This window comes from Chiloscyllium plagiosum, chromosome 13 (genome assembly GCF_004010195.1).
Source record: "Chiloscyllium plagiosum isolate BGI_BamShark_2017 chromosome 13, ASM401019v2, whole genome shotgun sequence".
NCBI lineage: Eukaryota > Metazoa > Chordata > Chondrichthyes > Orectolobiformes > Hemiscylliidae > Chiloscyllium > Chiloscyllium plagiosum.
In genome coordinates, this window is record NC_057722.1 from 60,129,122 (window position 1) to 60,153,001 (window position 23,880).

Below are 23,880 nucleotides of genomic sequence, written 5' to 3' on the forward strand. Positions count from 1 at the left end.
GGAAGACGCAACAAAATACCTTCCTCAAAATGTGCCCTCTCCCCCCAACCCCTGACCTTGAGAAACTACACAGGCCTATCTGCACCTGAAAAATGAGTTTATTGGTAAACAGGGTAGGAGACCAAGTCTGTGATGCTGATCAAAGTCAGGATACTATGAGGCATATTGAACTCTGACAGATAGCGCAGGGCCTGCACACAGTCCAACTTGAAAACCAGTTGCCTGATATGACTCTTAGGATGATTTACTGAAGTCAGGGGTAGGGCTTGCGCCTCCTGACCAACCAGGGTATTACATGCCATTCAGTCAGGACGGATTATAAAGTTTAGGCTTCAGCTACAATGGAAGACTATTATGAAAATATGTAATTGGCTTCAGAAAATATTTATTCAGCTTTGAAAAACTTTATCTTGCTTAACTGTAGTAAAATTGTACTTTGGTTAAGGCTTTTCATGTCAAAACCTTAATTAAACATTTATTTAGGAGTTAGAAGATGGGATGTGCACCAAGGTTAGTGATAGATGGGTTATTGACCGGAATAGAGTGTGTAACTGTATTTTATGTATAAAATTCATTACTATTTGCAACGTGGTGCAGAGCCTATGAGCAGCTCCCCTCATACATATGAATAAACCATTTGCATCTTGGACTGGGGCTGTTAAGTGTCAATTCTGTTCCTTAACGTTGTCCACGTGGCCATTTAAAATATGATCTATGTTAAAACATTTAATTTAGAAGATACCCAATTGTCTGTTGCACTCTCATTATACATTGTGCTTTCATGTGAGCAAACCAGGGCCATTCCTGTATAACCGACAGCACTGAACAAAAAAAATGTACAATTTGATTACAATGACTAAATATCTACAACTCATGTTTGTTAGATTCCTGTATTATTGCCATGCAAATACACTATTTGAAAGTACATCTCACCCAAGCAGATAACTCCAGCATCTTCTTTATGATTGCAGTCGCTCTCACTCCATGGCCCAGCCAGACATTCCCATAAAACAGACTCATTCATGCTGCAGTTCACATTATCTAACCAAATAGGCCCCAAGCCTGGACCAAACCAACCGGAAATTGTTGCATTTAAAGCCTGTCCGCACTTCAGCTGGTTACAGACAACTTGGGCATCTGTTAAATCCCAGGAGTCATCACACACTGTTCCCCAGGTTCCATTGGAATAAAGCTCCACCCTTCCAGCACAGCGACTTCCACCATCCACCAATCTTATCTGAATATGATCTGCAGAACAGGAATAATTAGACAGTTTCTGGTGGAGGAAACAATTCCTGCTTTCCTTATAGTGGATTTATTTGAAAATGATGGTCTGTTTCACATTAATTTCCTTACAACAATCAGTTAGTTATATTTCTGTCAATTAGTTGTTCCTTTGTTTTTTTTTCAGCTACAATGGAAGACTATTATGAAAATATGTAATTGGCTTCAGAAAATATTTATTCAGCTTTGAAAAACTTTATCTTGCTTAACTGTAGTAAAATTGTACTTTTTGAAAAACTTTATCTTGCTTAACTGTAGTAAAATTGTACTTTGTTTAAGGCTTTTCATGTAAAAACCTTAATTAAACATTTATTTAGGAGTTAGAAGATGGGATGTGCACCTAGGTTAGTGATAGATGGGTTATTGACCGGAATGGAGTGTGCAACTGTATTTTATGTATAAAATTCATTACTCTGACCTTGAGAATTTTTTAAAACAGATGTGCACCTAGGTTAGTGATAGATGGGTTATTGACCGGAATGGAGTGTGCAACTGTATTTTATGTATAAAATTCATTACTAGTTGCAACTTGGTGCAGAGCCTTTGAGCAGCTCCCCTCATACATATGAATAAACCATTTGCATCTTGGACTGGGGCTGTTAAGTGTCAACTCTGTTACTTAACGTTGTCCAGGTGGCCATTTAAAATAAGATCTAAGTCAAAACATTTAATTTAGAAGATACCCAATTGTCTGCTGCACTCTCATTATACATTGTGCTTTCATGTGAGCAAACCAGGGCCATTCCTATATTACTGACAGCACTGAACAAAAAAAATGTACAATTTGATTACAATGACTAAATATCTACAACTCATGTTTGTTAGATTCCTGTATTATTGCCATGCAAATACACTATTTGAAAGTACATCTCACCCAAGCAGATAACTCCAGCATCTTCTTTATGATTGCAGTCGCTCTCACTCCATGGCCCAGCCAGACATTCCCATAAAACAGACTCATTCATGCTGCAGTTCACATTATCTAACCAAATAGGCCCCAAGCCTGGACCAAACCAACCGGAAATTGTTGCATTTAAAGCCTGTCCGCACTTCAGCTGGTTACAGACAACTTGGGCATCTGTTAAATCCCAGGAGTCATCACACACTGTTCCCCAAGTTCCATTGGAATAAAGCTCCACCCTTCCAGCACAGCGATTTCCACCATCCACCAATCTTATCTGAATATGATCTGCAGAACAGGAATAATTAGACAGTTTCTGGTGGAGGAAACAATTCCTGCTTTCCTTATAGTGGATTTATTTGAAAATGATGGTCTGTTTCACATTAATTTCCTTACAACAATCAGTGAGTTATATTTCTGTCAATTAGTTGTTCCTTTTTTTTCTGAAATCAATTCCTATGTCACTTTCAAAATGAAAACTAATTGCTTAACCATGTAATTTGCAACTATTCACAATTCAAATATTACAGTACTGCAGCTAGTCATGGGTATGAAAGAAGAGTGTAAAGTAATGGCTACCCTTATGATGCAGAACTGAACTCCATCTGAATCTAGGCAGAAGTTGGAACTGCAGATTCTGGAGATTAGAGTCAAGATTAGAATGGTGCTGGAAAAGCACAGCAGGTCAGAGTAATGGCTACCCTTATGATGCAGAACTGAACTCCAACTAAATCTAGGCAGAAGTTGGTACTGCAGATGCTGGAGATTAGAGTCAAGATTAGAGTGGTCCTGATGAAGGACTTTTGCCCAAACCGTCAATTTTCCTGCTCCTCGGATGCTGCCTGACCTGCTGTGCTTCTCCAGCACCACTCTAATCTTGACTCCATCTGAACCTGCCTGCTTAAAAGGATATTTGCAAGTTTTAAAATCCAGTCTCCTCACATCGATGTTATAGTACAAATGACATTTCTTGTCTTTCTCAGCCATGTTTCTAAAGGTTGCATGACAACTTACTGGCTGGCCAGGTTGTGCTGAAGGCATAGAGATTAAACTCATTGACGGTTGAGGGATGTACTGGTCAGGCTGAACAGCACTAAATTTCCCTCAAATAGTTGAACACACCTATAGTAAAAATATTACTTCCAATGAGCACTTATAAAACATAAACTTGTCAAGTTTTAATTACAGACTGCTACCAATGTTTCAGTTGGGTGTTTTGTTTCCTTCCACTGTTCAACTGCACAACACAGAAACATTTGTAGCCCAAACAATTGGAATTCTTTGCTATGTACTTTCATAGCGATTTACATGCAGTTGGATCAGTCATAGAGTCATACAGCTTGAAAACAGGTCCATTTGTCCAATTCTTCCATGCCAACCAAATTTCCCAAAATAAAATAGTTCCATTTGCCAGCATTTGGCACAGATCATTCTAAATCTTTCCTATTTATGTTCTGTCCAAATCTCTTTTAAATGTTGTAAATGTACCTGCATATATCACTTCCTCTGGTAGTTCATTCCACACACAAACCACTAACTTGTGTGAAAAAGTTACCCCTCGAATGCCGTTTCAATCTTTTTCTCTCACCTTCAATCTGTCCCTATAGATCAAACCCTCCAATCCTGACAACATCCTTGTAAATCTTTTCTGAACCCATTCAAATTTCACAACATCCTTCTGATTGGAGGGAGACCAGAATTACACACAATATTCCAAATGTCCTGTACAGCCACAACATGACCTCCCAACTCCTATTCTTAATGCTCTGACCAATAAAGTAAGCATATCAAATGCCTTCTTCACTATCCTATCTACCTGTGACTCCACTTTCAAGGAACTATGAACCTGCACTCCAAGGTTTCTTTGTTCAGAAACACTCCCCAGGACCTTACCATTAAGTGTGTAAGTTCTGACCTGATTTGCCTTTCCAAAATACAACACCTTACATTTATCTAAATTAAACTCCACCTGCAACTCCTTGGCCCATTGTACACGGAGGTAACCTTCTTCGCTGTCCATTAAATCACCAATTTTGGTGTCATCTGCAAACTTACCAACTACACGTCCTGTGTTCACATCCACATCATTTATATAAAGGCAAAAAGCAGTGTACTCAGCACCAATCCTTCAGCACACCACTGTTCACAGGCCTCCAGTCTGAAAAACAATCCTCCACATGACCTTCTGTCTTTTACCTTTGAGCTAATTCTGTTTCTAAATGGCTATTCTCCCTGTATTCCATGTGATCTAACCTTGCTAAACAGTCTACCATAAGGAACCTTGTCGAATGCCTTACTAAGTACATATAGATCACGTACACCATTCTGCCCTCATCAATCCTTTTTGTTACTTCTTCAAAAAACTCCTTAAACCTATTTGCCAACATTCCAATCAACTTGCCCATCACTGATGTCAAGATGACCAAGTTCTCTGACTTCACCTTACCACCTTTTGTAACACCACGGTAACCAACCTGCAGTCCTCCTACACCTCACCTGTGATTAGCAAATGATACAAGTATGTCAACAAGAGGCTCAGAAATCACTTCCCTATCTTCAAATGGAGTTCTAAGATCTAAGATACACCTGATCAGGTCCTGGGGATTTATCCACCCTTATGTGTATTAATACATCCAGCACCTCTTCCTCTGTAATATGGACATTTTTCAAGTGACCTGATTTGCCTTTCCAAAATACAGCACCTTACATTTATCTAAATTAAACTCCACCTGCAACTCCTTGGCCCATTGGCCCATGTGATCAAGATCCCATTGTACACGGAGGTAACCTTCTTCGCTGTCCATTAAATCACCAATTTTGGTGTCATCTGCAAACTTACCAACTACACCTCCTGTGTTCACATCCACATCATTTATATAAAGGCAAAAAGCAGTGTACTCAGCACCAATCCTTCGGCACACCACTGTTCACAGGCCTCCAGTCTGAAAAACAATCCTCCACATGACCTTCTGTCTTTTACCTTTGAGCTAATTCTGTTTCTAAATGGCTATTCTCTCTGTATTCCATGTGATCTAACCTTGCTAAACAGTCTACCATAAGGAACATTGTTGAATGCCTTACTAAATACATATAGATCACGTACACCACTCTGCCCTCATCAATCCTTTTTGTTACTTCTTCAAAAAACTCCTTAAACCTTTCCTTAAAACTATTTGCCAAAATTCCAATCAACTTGCCCATCACCGATGTCAGGATGACCAAGTTCTCTGACTTCACCTTACCACCTTTTGTAACACCACGGTAACCAACCTGCAGTCCTCCTACACCTCACCTGTGATTAGCAAATGATACAAGTATGTCAACAAGAGGCTCAGAAATCACTTCCCTATCTTCAAATGGAGTTCTAAGATCTAAGATACACCTGATCAGGTCCTGGGGATTTATGCATCTTTATGTGTATTAATACATCCAGCACCTCTTCCTCTGTAATATGGACATTTTTCAAGATGTCACCATCTATTTCACCTCTTTCGATATCTTTCATGTCCTTCTCTATGGTAAACTGATGCAAAATGCTTGTTTAGTATCTGCCCAATCTCCTGCGGTTCCTGACATAGGCTGCCTTGCTGATCTTTGAGCAGCCTTGTTCTCGCCATAGTTACCCTTTTGTCCTTCATGTATTTATAAGATCCCTTTGGATTTTCCTTTAACCTATTTGACAAGTCTATCTCATGTCCCCTTTTTGCCCTCCTGGTTTCCCTTTTAAGTATACTCCTACTGCATTTATAGTCTTCTCAGGATTCACTGGAGCTCTGCTGTCTGTACCTGACATATGCTTCCTTCATTTTCTTGACCAAAACCTCAATTTCTCTAGTCATCCAGTATTCCACATACCTACCAGCCTTGCCTTTCACCCTAACAGGAACATACTGTCTCTGGACTCTCATAATCTCAGTTTTGAAGCCATTCCATTTTCTAACCATCCCCCACAAATAACCTTTGAAAGTTCTTGCCTAATACCATCAAAATTTCTCCAATTTAGAACTTTAACCTTTTGATCTGTTCTATCCTTTTTCCATCAGTATTTTAAATACAATAGAATTATTACACAGGCCCCAAATTGCTTCCCCACTGACACCTCAGTCACTTGTGCGGCCTTATTTGCCAAGAGGAGGTAAAGTGTTACACCTTCTCTGGCAGGTACATCCACATCATGAATCAGAAAATTTTCTTACACACACTTTAAAAAATCCTTTACATCTGAACCCTTAACACAATGGTAGTCCCAATATATGTTTGAAAAGTTAAAATCCTCAACCATAACCACTTTATTCTTCTTACAGATAACTGAGATATCCCATCCTATCATTTCTTTGCATGCTGCATAACTATTGCAAAGTGTTTACAGGATAGAAACGGCCTGTTCAGGCTAACAGTTCTATACTTCTCATCTCTTCTCAGCCATCTTCATCAAAGACAATCGCCCTATTCTCGTAAACATATCTCACTCTTAATGTAGCTAGCGTCCCTTGTATGAATCAGTGCTGTAATCACAGCAGATCACAACTTCAAAGTTGTAGACACAGTCTGAAACCATACATTTCTCTTGAATAGAATTATCGACTCTGAGGGTCTTTATCCCATAGCTGGCAGCAGAACAATGGTTACATGTGAGGAAATAAAGAAGGTCGTACCAGAGCACACCACTCCCACGTCATCTCCAATTGATGACTGCTCCGTTTTTGTAAAAGTGCAATTCCAAAGGAAGGGTTCACTTCCGTTGCACCTGACATTACTGATCCAGGTCGGTCCGGTGCCTTTCCCAAACTTCAATTGGTTGTAAATGCTTATTGCAGAGCCACATTTCAGCTGTCTGCACACCACTTCTGCTTCATTGAAATTCCACTGAGTGTCAATCACTCTCCCCCAAACACCGTCATAATAAACCTCCACAAGGCCTTCGCAAATACTCTCTCCGTTCGCCAATCGTAACTGCCAATCTTCACCTGTAAGAAGGCAATTTTATAATCAACGTTCATGCAATGTTTCAAAATAGACATCAACTGAACATAAATTATGACCATTAATTATTGCACAATTTATCTATTCCCCAGTTAATGAATAGAGGATAGAAAGCAGGAATAGAAAGTAGCCGGCAATTGATCGCGAGGAAGATTAATGTTTCAAAAGACTCGGTCAGAGCTGCTGTGCTCAGACGGACAGTACTGTCTCCGTTTGCCAGTCGTAACTGCCAATCTTCACCTATCAGAGTGCAATTTTATAACTGTTCATACAATGCTTAAAACGGCATCATCTGAACATAAAATATGACCATTAATCTTATTGTGCGATTTATCTATTGCCGAGTTAATAAACTGAGAATAGAAAGCAAATAGAGAATGTAGCCCCGGTTTGCAAGATAAAGATATTCTGAAAGATTAATGTTTCAAAAGATTCACTCTGAGCTGCTGTGCTCAGAAGGACAATGTCTTTACAGGCAAGCAAATTGAAGTCAGGGAGATATATTGTCAGTTGAACTTTCAGACAGCAACTACTTTCCAATTTTTTAATCTTTCAAGGGATATGCACATTTAAAGTTGCCATGATAGCTGGAATCCATTGGTCTATCTTAGTTTGGGGTTGAAGGAGATTCACGCTTCCACGTGTTGGTGAATTAATGCTTCTTCGCTTATTCCTCCCTGAATGGCTGTGATAATAATTTAATGTCTCTTTGTCTTAGATTCTTTCGCGAGCTAGTAAAAGAATATTTATTTTCACCATCTGTTGTTTTCACAATATTAAAAGTCACAATCAAGCCACTCTTTCACTACAAGAGCATAAAAGTATTGTTAATGAATACCTTCTTCGCAAATTTAGCCCTGTGAACACTGCTTGTATTCAATTAATCTATAGCAGATATGTTGTCATTATGTGATATCCCATATGCTATATATTGTTCCCAGAGTGCTTTGACACTGAGTTTCATACACCTAGTCTGGACTGGGTCATGGTTCATTGAATCATACAGCGCAGAAACAGACCCTGAGGTCGTACTTGTCCTCGCAGACCAGCTATCCAAAACGTATCCAGTCCTATTTGCCAGCATTTGGCCCATATTCATGTACCCATGCAGATGCCTTATAAATGTTGTAATTGAACCTGCCTCCACCTCCTCCTTTGGCAGCTCATTACATACATGTACCACCCTCTCCGTGCAAATGTTGCCTTTCAGGTCCCAATTAAATCATTCCCCTCTCACCGTAAACATATGCCCTCTAGTTTTGGACTTCCCTATTCTGAGAAAGCGACCTTGTCTATTTATCCTATCTATGTCCCTCATGATTTTATGAACTTCAACAAGGTCACCCCTCAGCCTCCAAACCTACAAGGAAAACATCCCCAGCCTATACAACCTCTCCTTATAGCTCAAACCCTCCACTCCCAGCAACATCCTTGTAAATCTTTTCTGAACACTTTCAAGTTTCATAACATTGTTCCTTTAGCTGGGAGACCAGAATTGAATGCAGGATTCTAAAAGTGACCTCACCAATTCATTTACGCGGCATCCTACCTCCTACCCTCAATGCACAGACCTGTGAATATAAGTGTGCCAAGTGTGTTCTTTACCATCTTGTCTACCCGTGACTTCACTTTCAAAAATCTATGTACCTGCACCCCTACGGTCTCTGTTCAGCAACACTCCCCAGGGCTCTACCATAAACTGTCTAAGTCCTGCCCTGGTTTGCCTGACCAAAATGCTCAAAATCACAACCTAGTGTTGTGTGATTTTTAACGTTGTCCACCCCAGTCCAACACTGGCACATCCACAGCACAGTTATCAAAATGCAACATCTAAATTAAAATCCATGTGCCATTCCTCGGCCCATTAACCTATCTGTTCAAGATCCATTGTACTCTGAGATAACCTTCATCACTGTCCACCACACAGCCTATTTTATTCACTTCACACCTATATATGGTCACATGGGCAGGAGGTGTGCTCATCAATTTGTAACTTTCAGGAGCAGACACTTCACTCCAATGTGCTCACATCTAGCTGAGATTAAGCACATTGTATTGAAAATTAGTAGTGAAGTTCTTTTGTGCAGTAGTAATGCCCTCATCTCTGAGCCAGGAAAGTCTCTTTGGGAGAAGACATCTCAAAATTTGAGGGGTTGTTGTGGAGCAGTGGGAATGTTCTCACCTCTGAGCTGGGAGACCCAGGTTCAAGTCTCACTTGCTGAAGAGGTGTGCAGTGATATCTCTAAACAGGTTGATTGCAAAATACATGGATTAGTTACACCACATATCTGGAACTCAGATTCCAACAAAATTCAGGGTGTAAACTCATCAATATCATATCAGGTGCACCCAAGACTGTGTAGATTTATAGCTGTTTCACTATACCTTCTGCAACACCCTTCAGAGGAAGTGTTCAATAGTTTTATGTTACTTTCTTGTGAAAATGAGCAAAAAGTGAAGCAAGATAGAAAACTCTGATATATTGGTCACTCTGCTGTCCTTCAGTTCATGCTCATATATAACTTAAACAGGACAACCAATTGCACATGTCAATGTGCAAATATGTGATCATATAATTATGAGAATAGTTGATACAAGGCAATGAAGGATTCCTTACCTGAGCAGATGACACCAGCATCATTTCTGTGTGTGCACCGATGTTGCCCCCAGGATACAAAGGGGCAATCTGTCAAACGCATTTCATTGCCATTACATTCAATGATATGCATCCATATCAAACCATCTCCCTCTCCAAACAATGCACCACCAGGAGTTGATATCGCAGTCCCACAGCCAAGCTGATTGCAGACAACGTTTGCGTTCTGTAAATCCCAGTAGGTGTCGCAAACTGTGCCCCAAGTATCACCCATCAGTATTTCCACTCTTCCTGAACAGGTATTATCACCACCAACTAACCGTGGTCCCTTTTGACCTTTTTCCAAAAACAATAATTATTTTTCAAGCTGATTAATATTCACTTAGAAAATATTCACCTCAATTAATTATCAAAGTGTGCACAAAGTAATAATTCTAATGAGGAAAATGAAGAAATGAGACAGAAACTCTGAAATGATCACAGAAGCAGGTTCTCATCCATTAGATCGCTGGATCGCTGAAGCACCACAGTGGAAGAATCAGAGTGGAAAACTCTCAAGAACACTTGTTGGGAAAAAAAGAGTATAGTTTGTATTTTGGAAGGAGCTGAGAATGTGCTGAGTGAAGTTCTATCTCTTTCTGAAAATCTAATGCTGTCTGCATTGATCATTTGACTGAAGTTTAATATAAGTTTCCGTAAGCAGCCCTCCAGTACAGAGCTGCTGTAATCAGTTGATTAACTTTCTCGTTCAATCTAGTTTCTGTATCTGTAGAGGAACTGACTGTGCTTTTGTTTTTATCTGGGCTCATGAAAATATAAAGGTTTAAGTGTTTAGAGCACAGTTAAGATTACATGAGAATCTGTGAATTTAGTGAATGTAAAAATTTCATGGAGGGCGAGGAAAGCTTTCTCTTCCTTACTTTTCTCACTCTTCAGAATTTAGTTCATATTGAGGTAAAGTGTGAGATGTGGATTGGTGAGTGACTAGTACCTTAATCTTCTTATCAATCACTTGTAAAGGTATGGTAAATGCAAGGCAATGGCATGAATACCATGTTCAAGGAGGTAGTAACACCGCAGGAGTGAATGGGTAACCACTCGGAACTCTAGGAGAATCAAGGAAGCAGTGCAAGAGAATCACTCTGAGATAATATCATTTGCAAATAATTTGCCATAAGATCATAAGATACAGGATCAGAATTAGGCAATTGGGCCTACTGAGTCTGATCTGCTATTCAATCATAGCTGGCACATTTATCAATCCCATTCTCCTGCCTTCCCCTATAACCCTTGATCCCTGAAAATCTTAAAGCCACATAATGACTTGGCATCAATAGCCTTCTGTAGCAAAACGTCCCACAGATTCACTTCCCTCTGCCTGAAGGAATTGCTCCTCAGCTCAATTCTAAAGGGTCATTCCTTTACTCTGTGGCTGTGGCTTTGGGTCTTCGTCTCTCCTACTAATGGAAACATCTTTGATACATCGCGTGTGTCCAGGCATTTTCCATTTTGTTTAATACTGACAGAAATAATTTCTCAGTGGAATTCAGTCAAGTCTGTGACAAATCTGTGTCATTATGGTTGATCGGGCTGCACAGTTGCAGAGGAAGCAGAAAACAACAGCAATAGTGTTAGAGTATCCATTGAATGGGAATGAGCATGTGTTTCAGCAGATGTAGATTTGACTCTAGAATCAAGTTTGTCTCCCTGATGCCACAGCAAGGATGGCACATCAGAGCTGTATGATGTTATTGTGGAGGAGAGCGAACAGTCTGTGTTTAAATGAGCATGTGTTTCAGCAGATGTAGATTTGACTCCAGAATCAAGTTTGTCTCCCTGGTGCCACAGCAATGATGGCACATCAGAGCTGTATGATGTTATTGTGGAGGAGAGTGAACAATCTGTGTTTAAATGAGCATGTGTTTCAGCAGATGTAGATTTGACTCTAGAATCAAGTTTGTCTCCCTGGTGCCACAGCAAGGATGGCACATCAGAGCTGTATGATGTTATTATGGAGGAGAGCGAACAGTCTGTGTTTATGTTCCACATTGGGACCAATAGCATAGATATTAAAAGGGTGATGTCCTGAAAAAAAAATTAAGCAAGCTATCAGTGAGATTTAAAACTAAGAATTTAAAAGCAGTAATATCAGAGTTATTCCCACTACCACTGTTCTTTGAACTTGTGAATAGAAGGATCAAGCAATTGAGCAGTTGGTGATTAATTGTTGTAGATTTAGATTCCCTACATTAGATTTAGATTCCCTACAGTGTGGAAATAGGCCCTTCGGCCCAACCAGTCCACACCAACCCTCCAAAGAGTAATCCACCCAGACCTATTTCCCTCTGACTAACACACTTAACACAATGGACAATTTAGCATGGCCAATTCACCTGACCTGCACATCTTTGGACTTTGGGAGGAAACCCACGCAGACACGAGGAGAATGTGCAAACTCCACATAGACAGTCATCCAAGGCTGAAATCAAACCTGGGGACCCTGGTGCTGTGAGGCTGCAGTGCTAACCATTGAGCCACCGTGCCGCCTAAGTGTGTCATTACCATGTTTATAAAAAATAGATTAATGTGGCTTCACTTTCTGATCCTATTTGGTGCTTGCTTTCATTTTGTCTTCTAATCTTGCTTACTACTTGTTTTACTTCCAGTTACCAAGTATGCTGCAGGCTGTAGGCTGCAGGCTTTTTCAAGCTTTGAGACCAGTCTGGGGCAGGAAGGACCTTTATAAGATGAATGTATTGCACCTTATCAGTATCAGGATAACAATTTCATACTATGATTTTCTGCTGCTGTTGTGAACACTTCAGACTAGGTTGGCTGGGGAAGGGATCCTGGGGGAACACATATTTGGTAACTGGAAGTCAAACAAGTAGTAAGCAAGATTAGAAGACAAAATGAAAGCAAGCACCAAATAGGATCAGAAAGTGAAGTTACATAAATCTATTTTTTATAAACATGGTAATGACACTCTTAAAAATAATTCGATAAGTCAGTAGAATCAAGATTGACTTATGGACGGGAAATCATGTTTGAAAAACCTGGGGGAATTATTGGAAGAAGTTATTTGTCACATCTTTCAGATAGTAACCACTCAATAAATGTGATCGACTTAAAAACAAGGTGAACTGCTGGATGTGGTATATTCGAATTTCCAACAGTTTTTTTTTCAACTAGATCCCAGACAGGAGATTAAGACATAAAATTAGGGCACCACAGATTGGGTGTAATGTAGTTCTTTGGATTGAGAATTGATTATAAAACTAATAACAGGGATAAGAAAAGATGGCAGGATGTTACTAATAGAAAACCATGAAAATAAATTTTGGGGTCACAGTTGTTTACAATCCATGCAAATTTCTTGGTTCTAAATTAAATATTTCTGAACTTGCAAGAAGATTGAAAAAGAATCATATGGTCTAAATGGTGAGAGATTGCACCGCGCTGAGCTGCAGCGGGATGTTGGTGTACTCATGCATGAGTTGTAAACTGTTGGTGTGGAGTTACACAAAATACTTAGAAAAGAATATGATCACTTATTGGGAAAGAAATTGAATACAAATGTAAGAAGGTTATGCTTAAGTAATGCACCCTTGAGACTGCAAGTGGACTTACATGCACAGTATTGGTTAGCTTATTTACGGAAGGATGTAAATGTGTTCAAGTTAATATATAGATGGTTTACTGGGTTAATATTTAGAATGGGGGTGTTATAAGGAAAAATTGTACAGTTTCGGCGGGTGCTTTCTGGGGATTAGAAGAGTAAGAGGCAACTTGATTGAAACATATAAGACATTGAGGGTCTTGTCGGGTAAGATATGGAGACGATGTTCCCTCTTATGAGAAAATCTGTCCATTTAAGGCAGAGATGTGTTGACTATTTTTTCCTGTCTCAACTGAGAGTCTTTGGACCTCTCTGCCTGAAGAATTGAAAAATGAGTCTTTGACTACTTTTAAAGCAGAAGTGGTTAGGTTGTTGTCAATCAAGAGAGTGAAGAGATATCAGCAGTAGGCAGAGACAGTTTTACAGTTATAATCAGATCAGCCATGGAATGGCAGAGTAGGTTTGCGGGGCTCAACGACTTACTTTGGAACCTACTTTTGATTTTATGTTCATATGTTTCTCATATATAATGTGAGAGGTGAAGAGAAAAGGTGAATTGTGTCTACTAGATTAAATGGGCAGTTTTAAACTCATTGTTTTGGTTATGAATTTAAATATAAGAAGAAATGAAACACTTACCAGAACAAATTATACTGACATCATGGCTGTGTGTGCAGTTCCTTTGATTACTTGATGTAATGGGGCAGTCCCAGATAACTGTCTCATTACCCTGACATTCATAGACATCCTGCCATATAGGACCACTGCCTTCTCCAAATTGAGCCCCGCTGAGTACTGATATCACTTCCCCACATTTCAATGATGTGCAAACCACACGGGCATCCAGTGAATCCCAATGTGAGTAGCACACAGTCCCCCATGTCATTCCTTTCTGTATCTCCAACCTTCCAGAACATTCATCCACTCCACCAACCAATCTTGGCTGCTTGTGACCTGTTGTTTTAAAAAGATGAAATAATGTTTTTATCAGGTAATTTCCTTCAACCTAAGCATATATTGAGACAGATTTAACTGAACTATTATTGTATTTGTTGTTCATTGTACAAAATGAAGTTCAACTTCGTGTCATTTTGGATGTAGGTTTGCTCGCTGAGCTAAAAGCTTCATTTCCAGACATTTCATTACCTTACTAGGTAACACCTTCAGTGGGAGAAAGTGAGGACTGCAGATGCTGGAGATCAGAGCTGAAAACTGTGTTGCTGGAAAAGCACAGCAGGTCAGGCAGCATCCAAGGAGTAGGAAAATCGATGTTTCGGGCATAAGCCCTTCTTCAGGAAGAAGGGCTTATGCCCAAAACATCGATTCTCCTGGTCCTTGGATGCTGCCTGACCTGCTGCGCTTTTCCAGCAACACATTGTTCAACATCTTCAGTGGGCCTCATGCAAAGCAATGCTGAAATTTCCTGATTTCTATTTATATGTTTGGATTTCTTTGGGTTGGTGATGTCATTTCCTGTGGGGCTGCTATTTCCTGTGGTGAAGTCACTTCCGGTTCCTTTTCTCAGGGGGTGGTAGATGAGGATGGATGTATTGTTCCAGTCGAAATGGTGTCCTTCCTCATCCATATCTGAGGATACTAGTGAGGATACTAATGACATCACCAACCCAAAGAAACCCAAACATATAAATAAAAAGCAGGTATTTTCAGCATTGCTTTGCATGAGGTCCACTGAAGATGTTACCCAGTAAAGTAAAGAAAAGTCTGGAAATGAACCTTTCAGCTCAACGAGCAAACCTACATCCAAAACTTCAACCTGAGCTACAACTCTTCTCAAAATTCATGTCATTACTGTTGATACTGTAGAGTTAAAAAGTTTTGATGCCAGAAAGATTGTTTTGTTTCCAAACCTATTGGATTCCAACTTTGATTACAGCACTGGCCAGTATTCTCATATCTGACAACACTTTATTTTGTTTATTATCTATAACTCCACCTCAGCAACTGAAATTTGATTTGACATGCAAGGCATCATTTCATTTTTAAATCTACCCTTTCCAAGTTACCTAAGGCTGGACTCACCATGTCTGTGCTGACCAAGTACCAATCGAAACTAATCCCATCTGCCTGCCTATGGTTCATGTCCCTCTATACCCTGCCTGTTCATTTACCTGTCCAAATGCCTCTTGAATGTTGCTATTGTATCTGTTTCTACCATCTCCCCTCACAGCTTGTTCCAGGCACAAACCACCCTCTGCATAATTAGCTTGTCTTGCACATCTTCTTTAAATTGTCCCCCTCTCATTTTAAACCTATGCCCCCTAGTATTTGACATTCCTGCCTTGAGAAAAAGACTCCAACTATCCATGCTTCTCATAATTTTATAGATGTCTATCAGGTCGTCCCTCAGCCCTGGATACTTTAGCACAAACAATCTAAGTTTATCTAACTTCTCCTACTAGCTAAATACTTCATTCCAGGCAATATTCTAGTAAACCTCATTGCCACCATCTCCAAATCCCCCATGTCCTTCCCATAGACTGGTGACCAGAACTGCACACAATACTCCAGATAATTTCCAGATGTGATTTCTAGATGGAGAAATAATTTACTTTTGCTGCACAATTATCACCTGCTCTTGGCATGTTGCTGTAGAAATGTTCCTGCTGGAACCTGAGCACTTATTTGTGGCTTATGAACAAAGTAAGCCATTAATCCAACCTGTTTAATCTTTCATCAGTGAAAGTTTGTCCTTCTCATTTATGCTCCTGATGAAAGGACACAAGTTAAATTTCCACACAAAGGTGAAACACATAGCTTTAAAATCTAGAAAATGGTCGAGAGAATTTTATTTCATTTTAGAATCTAAAACCTTCAAACTCAGTAGAATATTTTTCAGTACTATTAAATAGCATATTGTCAAAAGAATTGTATGATTTGATGCAATAACAAGAAATAAATCACCATGCTCCATGTTTTCAAATATTTCAGGAAGGAGAGTTACCTGAACATACCACACCAGCTGCTTCCACTTCTCTGGAACAGTTATTGTGAGCCAGCTGCTTCAATTCACACTTCCAGGGATCTTCCTCGCTGCCTTTGCAGCCAATTTCAAAGTTCAGCACAGGCCAATTGCCAACCGCAAACTGAGAATTCCCTGATGCAGATAGAGCATCACCACATCCCAGGTATTTACATAAAACATGAGCATCATTCAAATCCCACATGCGACCGCAGATAATGTTCCAAACACCGAAGCTACGGGCTTGAACTGTCCCAGCACATGGGCTACCTCCACCCTGGAGAATTGCACTTTGCTGCACTGTTATGGAAGAAGACAGTTTCAGAATAAAGGTGATCACTATGGCATCTGAATTGAATTGAACTGAATTGAATTTATTGTCACGTGTACTGAGATACAGTGAAAAGCTTTGTCTTGCGAGCAGTACATGCAGATCACAGAATTAATGGCATGGATATGTAAATAATAGGTAAACAGCAGCAAAAACAAAAACACAGGTACAGGTGAATGTATTTGGCATCTGTATTTGGTTACCTAAAGCCTGCCATTACAAAATTCATGCTTTGTTTCTGCTTTCACAAAGATGGTAGCAGATAATTTCCCAGAAATGTTCAAGGATAGAGTATTTAATAAGAGGGAGAACTGAAGCAAATCTGTATTAGTAGAGAAATGGTGCAAGAGAAATTGATGTATTGAAGGTTGATAAATCCAGAAGTTCTGAGCATTTACATACAAGAGCACTTAAGGAAGTGTCCCTAGAAATAATTAATGCTTTGGTAGTCATCTTCCAAGATTCTTTAGACTCTGAAACAGTTCTTACAGATTGGAGGGTGACTAATTCAACCTGGCTATTTAAAAGGTGGGGTAGAGAGAAAACAGGGAATTACAGACCAGTGAGTCTGAGATTCGTAATGGGGAAAATTTTATTATCAGGGATATTATAGTAGAGCACTTAGAAATCAGTGATATAACCAGACACAATCAGCATGGAAATTACAAAAGGGAAATCATTCTTAGCAAATCTACTGGAATTCCTTGAGGTTGTAACTAGTAGCATTGATCAGAGAAAGCCAATTGATGTGGTTTATTTGGACTTCTGACAAAGTCCCATGTAAGAGATTAACGTGTAAAATTTTAAAAATGGGATTGGGGATAGTGTAGGAATTGGGATAGAAAATTGGTTAGCAGACACAAAACAAGGAGTCAGAACAAAATGTCCTTTTTCCATGAAAAAGACAGTGACTCGTGAGAGAAGGAAATGTTCAACAAGACGCAGCTGTCTTTCGGCACCAGTTGCTGAAAATAAAAACATGGGTGCAGCAGACAGTAAAGAAGGCAAACAGTATGTTGGCCTTAATAGCAAGAGGATTTGAGTGCAGGAACAAGGATGTTTTGCTGCAATTCTACATTGCATTAAAAAGGATGCAGCTGGAATATTGTGTGCAGCCTTGGTCACCTTAACTAAGGAAAGATGTTTTGGCTTTCGAGGCAGTGTAGCAAGGGTTTACCAAATTGATTCCTGGAATGGCAGGACTGACTAATGAGGAAAGTTTGAGTAAGTTAGGATAGTATTCTCTGGAGTTTAGAAGAATGAGAGGGAACCTCATAGAAACTGTACAATTCTAACAGGACTAGATACTTTAAATGCAGGAAGAATGTTTCCAATTATGAGGAGTCCAGAACCAGGGGTCATAATTTAGGGATAAGGGGTAAACATTGCAGGATTAAGATTAAGAGAAACCTCTTCACCTAAAGAGTAGTACGCTTATGGAATTCACTACTACAAAAATTATGAAATTCGAACGGCAGATTTTAAATTCAAATGGCAGATATGAAATTTGAATGGCAGATCACCTATGTATTAGGAAAACAAAGGCTAAAATATTATAACACATGTATTGATGAGGACAGCAAGATATAAGTGAAATTTGCCAGACATGCCATGTATGATTCTGATTTATCTCGAGTTCTTTGAGTTTTTTTTTGTTCAATGTATGTTCAACCTGACCCTCAATTAAGAATTTCACTTTCAATTCTGCTACCAGCATTTGAAGAGCTGTTTACAGAGGTCTTAAACAATTAAAAGATACAAAGACCAGCAAAGTCATAAGAGCTACCAAAATGGATTATTAAATGTACAGAAGAACATAAGAACTAGGAGCAGAAGTAGGCCGTCCGGCCCTTCAAACCTGCTCCGCTACTCAATAAGATCATGGCTAATCTTAACATTGACTCAGCACCACTTAACCGCGTTTTTACCATATCCCTTATTTCCTTTATTTTTCAAAATTACTGAATTACAAATTACAAATTACGAATCAAGATTACTGAAGTAGCATCAACTACTTCCCTGGGCAAGGAATTCCATGATTAACAACCCTCTGGGTGAAGAAGTTCCTTCTCAGTTCAGTTCTAAACCTGCTTCGTCTAATCTTGAGGTCATGCCCTCATGTCCTCATCTCACACACCAGTGGAAATATCCTATATATTTCTATTTTATCGAGTCCCTTCATAATTTTATATGCTTCTATAAGATCCCCCCTCATTCTTCTGAATTCCAATGAATATAATCCCAATCTACTCAGCCTCTCCTCATAAGCCAACCCCCGCAACTCCAGAATCAAACTAGTGAACCTCCTCCGCACACCCTCCAGTGCCAGTGCATCCGCTCTGAAGAAAAGAGATCAAATCTGCATGGAATGCTCCAGGTGTGGCCTCACCAACCGCTTGTACAGCTGTAACATTACCTCTCTACTTTTAAACTCAACCCCTTTTGCAATGAAAGACAAACTTCCATTTGCCTTCCTAATTACTTGTTGTACCTGCAGACCAACCTTCTGCGATTCACATACAAGGACACGCAGGTCCTTCTGCAAATCAGCATGCTGCAAATTTTTCCCGTTCAAATAATAATCTATTTCCCTGTTACTCCTACCAAAATGTATGACTTCATATTTACTAACACTGTAGTCCATCTGCCAGACCTTTGCCCACTCAATCAATGTATCTAAGTTCCTCTGCAAAGTTTCGCAGTCCTCTGCATTCTTTGCTCTGCCACCCATCTTAGTGTCATCAGCAGATTTTGACACTGTATGTATGGTCTCCAACTCCAAACCATCTATATAAATTATAAATGATTGTGGCCCCAGCACCGATCCCTGAGGCACACCACTAGTCACTGATTGCCAGCCAGAATAGCACTCATTTATCCCCACTCTTTGCTACCTGTCATTTGCCCAATCCTCTATCCAAATTAATACTCTACCCCTAACATCATGCATCCTTATTTTATGCAGCAGCCTCACGTGCGGCACCTTGTCAAAGGCCTTTTGGAAATCGAGGTACACCACACTCACTTAGTCCCCATTGTCCACCTTGCTTGAAATGTCATCATAGAATTCCAAAAGATTTGTGAAGCATGACCTGCCCTTCATGAACCCATGTTGCATCTGTACAATGGGACAATTTCTTTCAAGATGCCCTGCTATTTCTTCCTTGATAATACACTCAAGTATCTTCCCCACTACAGGGGTTAAGATCACTGGTCTATAATTCCCCATTTTTTGTCTACTTCCCTTTCCAAACAGTGGCATCACATTTGCTATTTGCCAATCTGCTGGGACTGCCCCAGAGTCCAGTAAATTTTGGAAAATTACTGCCAGCCCAACTGCTATTTCTCCTGCCATCTCTTTTAGTACCCTGGGATGCATTCCATCAGGGCCAGGAGACTTATCTATCTTTAGCTCCATTAGCTTAATAATAATTGTTTCCAGGTTCTTTCCTACCTTTGTCTCTTTGTCACTTACAGGCACATTGTTAGTCTCCTCCACTGTGAAGACCAATGCAAATACCTGTTCAATGCCTCAGCCATTTCATCGTATCCCATAACTAACTGCCCCTTTTAATCCTCCAATGGACCAACATTTACTTTAGCCACGCTTATTCATTTTATATATTTATTGAACCCTTTGCTATCTTTTTTTTATATTCTGTGCTAGTTTTTTGCTCTCACTCTATCTTATTTTTCTTTATAGCTCTTTTTGTGGCTTTCTGTTGGCTTTTAAAGTTTCCCCAATCTTCTAGGTTCCTTCAGTTTTTGGCCACTTTGTACACCTTATCTTTCACTTTGATAGTCTGCCTTATTTCTTTAAACACCCAATGCAGATTACCCCTCCTCTTACAGTTCTTTCTTCTCACCAGAATATACTTTTGCTGAGCACTTCAAAACATTTCTTTGAAGGTCCTTCACTGCTCATCAGCTGTTGCACCATAAAGTCTCTGTTTCCAGCCAGGTCCTCCCTCATTCTATCATAGTCCCACTTATTCAAGCACAGGACCCTGGTATTGGATTTTATCTTCACGCTATCCAGCTGTATTTTAAATTCAACCATACTGTGATCACTCCTTCCAAGAGGATCCCTGACTGTGAGGTCATTAATTATTCCTGTCTCATTACATAGGACCAGATTGAGGAAAGCTTGCTCCCTAGTCAGTTCAATTACATACTTTCAAGAAAACTATCATGGTTACACACAACAAACTCCTCCTCAAGGCTACCCTGACCGAGCTGGTTCGACCAATCTACATGCAGATTAAAGTCCCCCATGATAATAGCCATACCATTTTTGCAGGCAGAAGTTATTTCCTTGTTTATTGCCCGCCCCAGTGTGATGTTATTATTTGGTGGCTTATAGATTACATCTGTCAGTGACATTTTCTTCTTGGAATTCCTAATTTCTAGCCAAATGGATTTGACCTCATGCTCCACAGAATCTATGCCATCTCTCAGCACTGCCCTGATGTTGTCCTTGAATATCTGAGCTACACCACCTCCCTTGCATGCCTGTCTGTACTTCCGAATAGTCTGGTACCCTTGGATATTAAATTCCCAGTCATGACCATCCTGCAACCATGTCTCCGTGATGGCTATCAAATCATAATTGTTCACGATAATTTGTGCCGATAACTCGTCAACCTTATTATGAATGCTTCGAGCATTCAGGTAAAGTGCCTTTATGCTAGCTTTCTTACAGTCATGATTCACAGCATCTCTAATATCTCCTGAGTTATCCTTCATTTTTGCTTTTTTCATAGTCTGCCTTGAACTTAAAGCTTCCTGCATTCATGCTAACCTGTTGCTTCCCTTTTCATTTATCACCATACTTCCTGTTGCTTTCCCTTTCCCTGCCCCGTGCCTCACAATTTAAAGTCCTAGTGATCACCTTATTTATCCTTTTCGCTAGAATACTAGTTTCAGATCAGTTCAGGTGGAGACTGTCCCATTGGTACAGATCTCCCCCTTCCAAATTGTTGCCAAAGCCCCATGAAATGGAACCCTCCTTCCTACACCATTCCCTTAGCCACGTGTTTACTTCACTAATTTTCTTGTCCCTAAGCCAATTTGCACGTGGAAATTACTGCATCAGGCAGAAATCCGAAGATTACGATCCAGAAATGAAGCTTGCAAGAGACATCAACATCAATAAAAAAGAATATTATCGTTACATTGTGGGAAAGTTGGTAGTCAGGAATAATGATGGCCCACTGAAAACTGGAAATGATGATCTTGTCATTGAAGCTGGGGAAATGGCAGACATGTTCAATAATTACTTTGCCTCAGCGCGTACAGTAGAAAGGAGGATAGCTTGCTAGGCATCCTGAAGAAATTAGTGATGGATTGGAGACAGGGACAGAGTTAGCTTTCATGAGGGAAGAAAAGTTATGTTGTATAATTATTGAACCTAGTTATAATAGCTGGTGATCATCTATCGTGGTGGTGCTCAAACTAAATGGGCACAAGATTCTGCATTGAGTAGTACAAAGTCAATATGGTAATAAATGCTGATTCATCTCCAACTTTGAGATTGGAAGACTGTACAGAAAGAATTGTACGTGCATGATTTGTGAAAAAAATGACCTGCTAAAATGATATTGGGAATTTTGTTGTCTGACAGAGCCAAAGAAATGTCAGTTTTTCGAATGCCAAATTAACCTTATCAATGCAAAGTCATGCTGTTTGTATTCAAATCTGCAGTATTATATGCTTACATTTTAGTGACAACCAATCTTCATTGAAGCCAAAAAGTTATTGAATTCATGTTCAGACCTCCAGGCTGTAAAGTGGGACTTTTTATATTAGTACATGTGCTGTGGGTGTCACTGTTATTGTCACAGTCATTATCAATCCCTATTTACCTTGGAGAATGTGGTGGGTGAGTAGGACTCTTGAAATGCTTCAGTTCATGGGGTGTAGGCATACCTACATTGTGAGGAAGGGTTTTCCAAGACTTTGGTGCAACATCAACAAAGGAACTACGACTTGATTCCAATTCAGGCTAGTATGTGGCTTGGAAGGGAACTTTTAGGTCATGATATTTCAATGCATTGCTTGCCCTTCTGTCCATTGGACAGTGCATATCTGCTGCAAACCAACACACTGTTATCATCTATCCTCCAATGACAAGGACCACAGATGTGTAGGAGCACTGCCACTTCTCAAGTGCATTTAACAATGGGAAAATATGGTGGTCTAGCTGGCAACACACATAGCCAGGGCTGAATTTATTAAAAAAAAGATGCAACAGCTTCTCTGTGATGTTTTGCAAAAGATATTGATCACGAATTAGCTGATAGCTCCTACGGATGCAACATCCTCCACTCAGACTTTGATTCCAGTGGAAGGCCTGTGACCTTGACACCATCAGATTGGTGTAAGATTTGCTCGTCATTCCCTGCACCAGACAATGCTGGCTGAAAAAACATCTGGTGCCTCATTATCCTGTAAGATTCCGTGTGAGCTAGTAAAATACATGAACAAATATATTTAACATGAATTAACAATTATTAAATACCTTTACAGAAGATGACTGCACTTGTCCCAGTTTCGCAGGTCTGCTGGCTGGACGTTGTGAATGAACAATCCCACAATGAAGATTCTGTTCCATTGCACTGAATTCTATCCAGTAAAATAGGACCTGTTTCTTGCGGGTTTGGGCTAGTTGTTAATGTATGAAATGAACTGCACAAAATCTGTTTGCAGATGACTTTCCCAGCAGCTGAATCCAACACACCACTACAAACAGAGTTCCACTGACCTCGGTAATAAATTTCCAATTTTCCGATGCATGGTGCAAGCTGCCCCACCAACCTCAGATCTCTGAAATCTGTTAAGCATTTAAAGTGAGAAAAAATAATTCGAGCATATAATGATCTGAAATAATCATTTTAAAATCAATTTTAAAAATTAAACTTGATATTATAGTTGCATTTAATAATCAGAATATTAACATTCCTTTATATATTAATGTGATTTGTTTCAAAGTGCAGAGTGGGACAAGTGTGCAGAAAGTCAGCATAACTGTGAAACAGACTGTGGACAGTGTGCATCAAGTCAATATTAATGTGAAACAGACTGAAAGGAGTGCGCAGTAAGATAGCGTCACCACAGTGAAGCAGAATGTAAGACACAGACTGAGAACATAAATAAAGATACTGATTCATGGAGAAGTAAGTCATGG

At 39.7% G+C, this 23,880-nt stretch overlaps 1 protein-coding gene across 1 annotated transcript in view; it reads right to left on the bottom strand.

Annotated features, from left to right (window-relative positions):
* Positions 1–23,880, bottom strand: part of LOC122555635 (deleted in malignant brain tumors 1 protein-like) — a 122,536-nt gene that overhangs the window by 78,087 nt on the left and 20,569 nt on the right. The window contains exons 3-8 of the mRNA XM_043701633.1: positions 23,215–23,526; positions 16,346–16,663; positions 14,023–14,337; positions 9,786–10,100; positions 6,841–7,152; positions 2,159–2,473 (exon numbers count right to left, since the gene is read on the bottom strand). Coding sequence (XP_043557568.1) covers positions 2,159–2,473; positions 6,841–7,152; positions 9,786–10,100; positions 14,023–14,337; positions 16,346–16,663; positions 23,215–23,526 — 1,887 coding nt within the window. The remainder of the gene's footprint in view (positions 1–2,158; positions 2,474–6,840; positions 7,153–9,785; positions 10,101–14,022; positions 14,338–16,345; positions 16,664–23,214; positions 23,527–23,880) is intronic.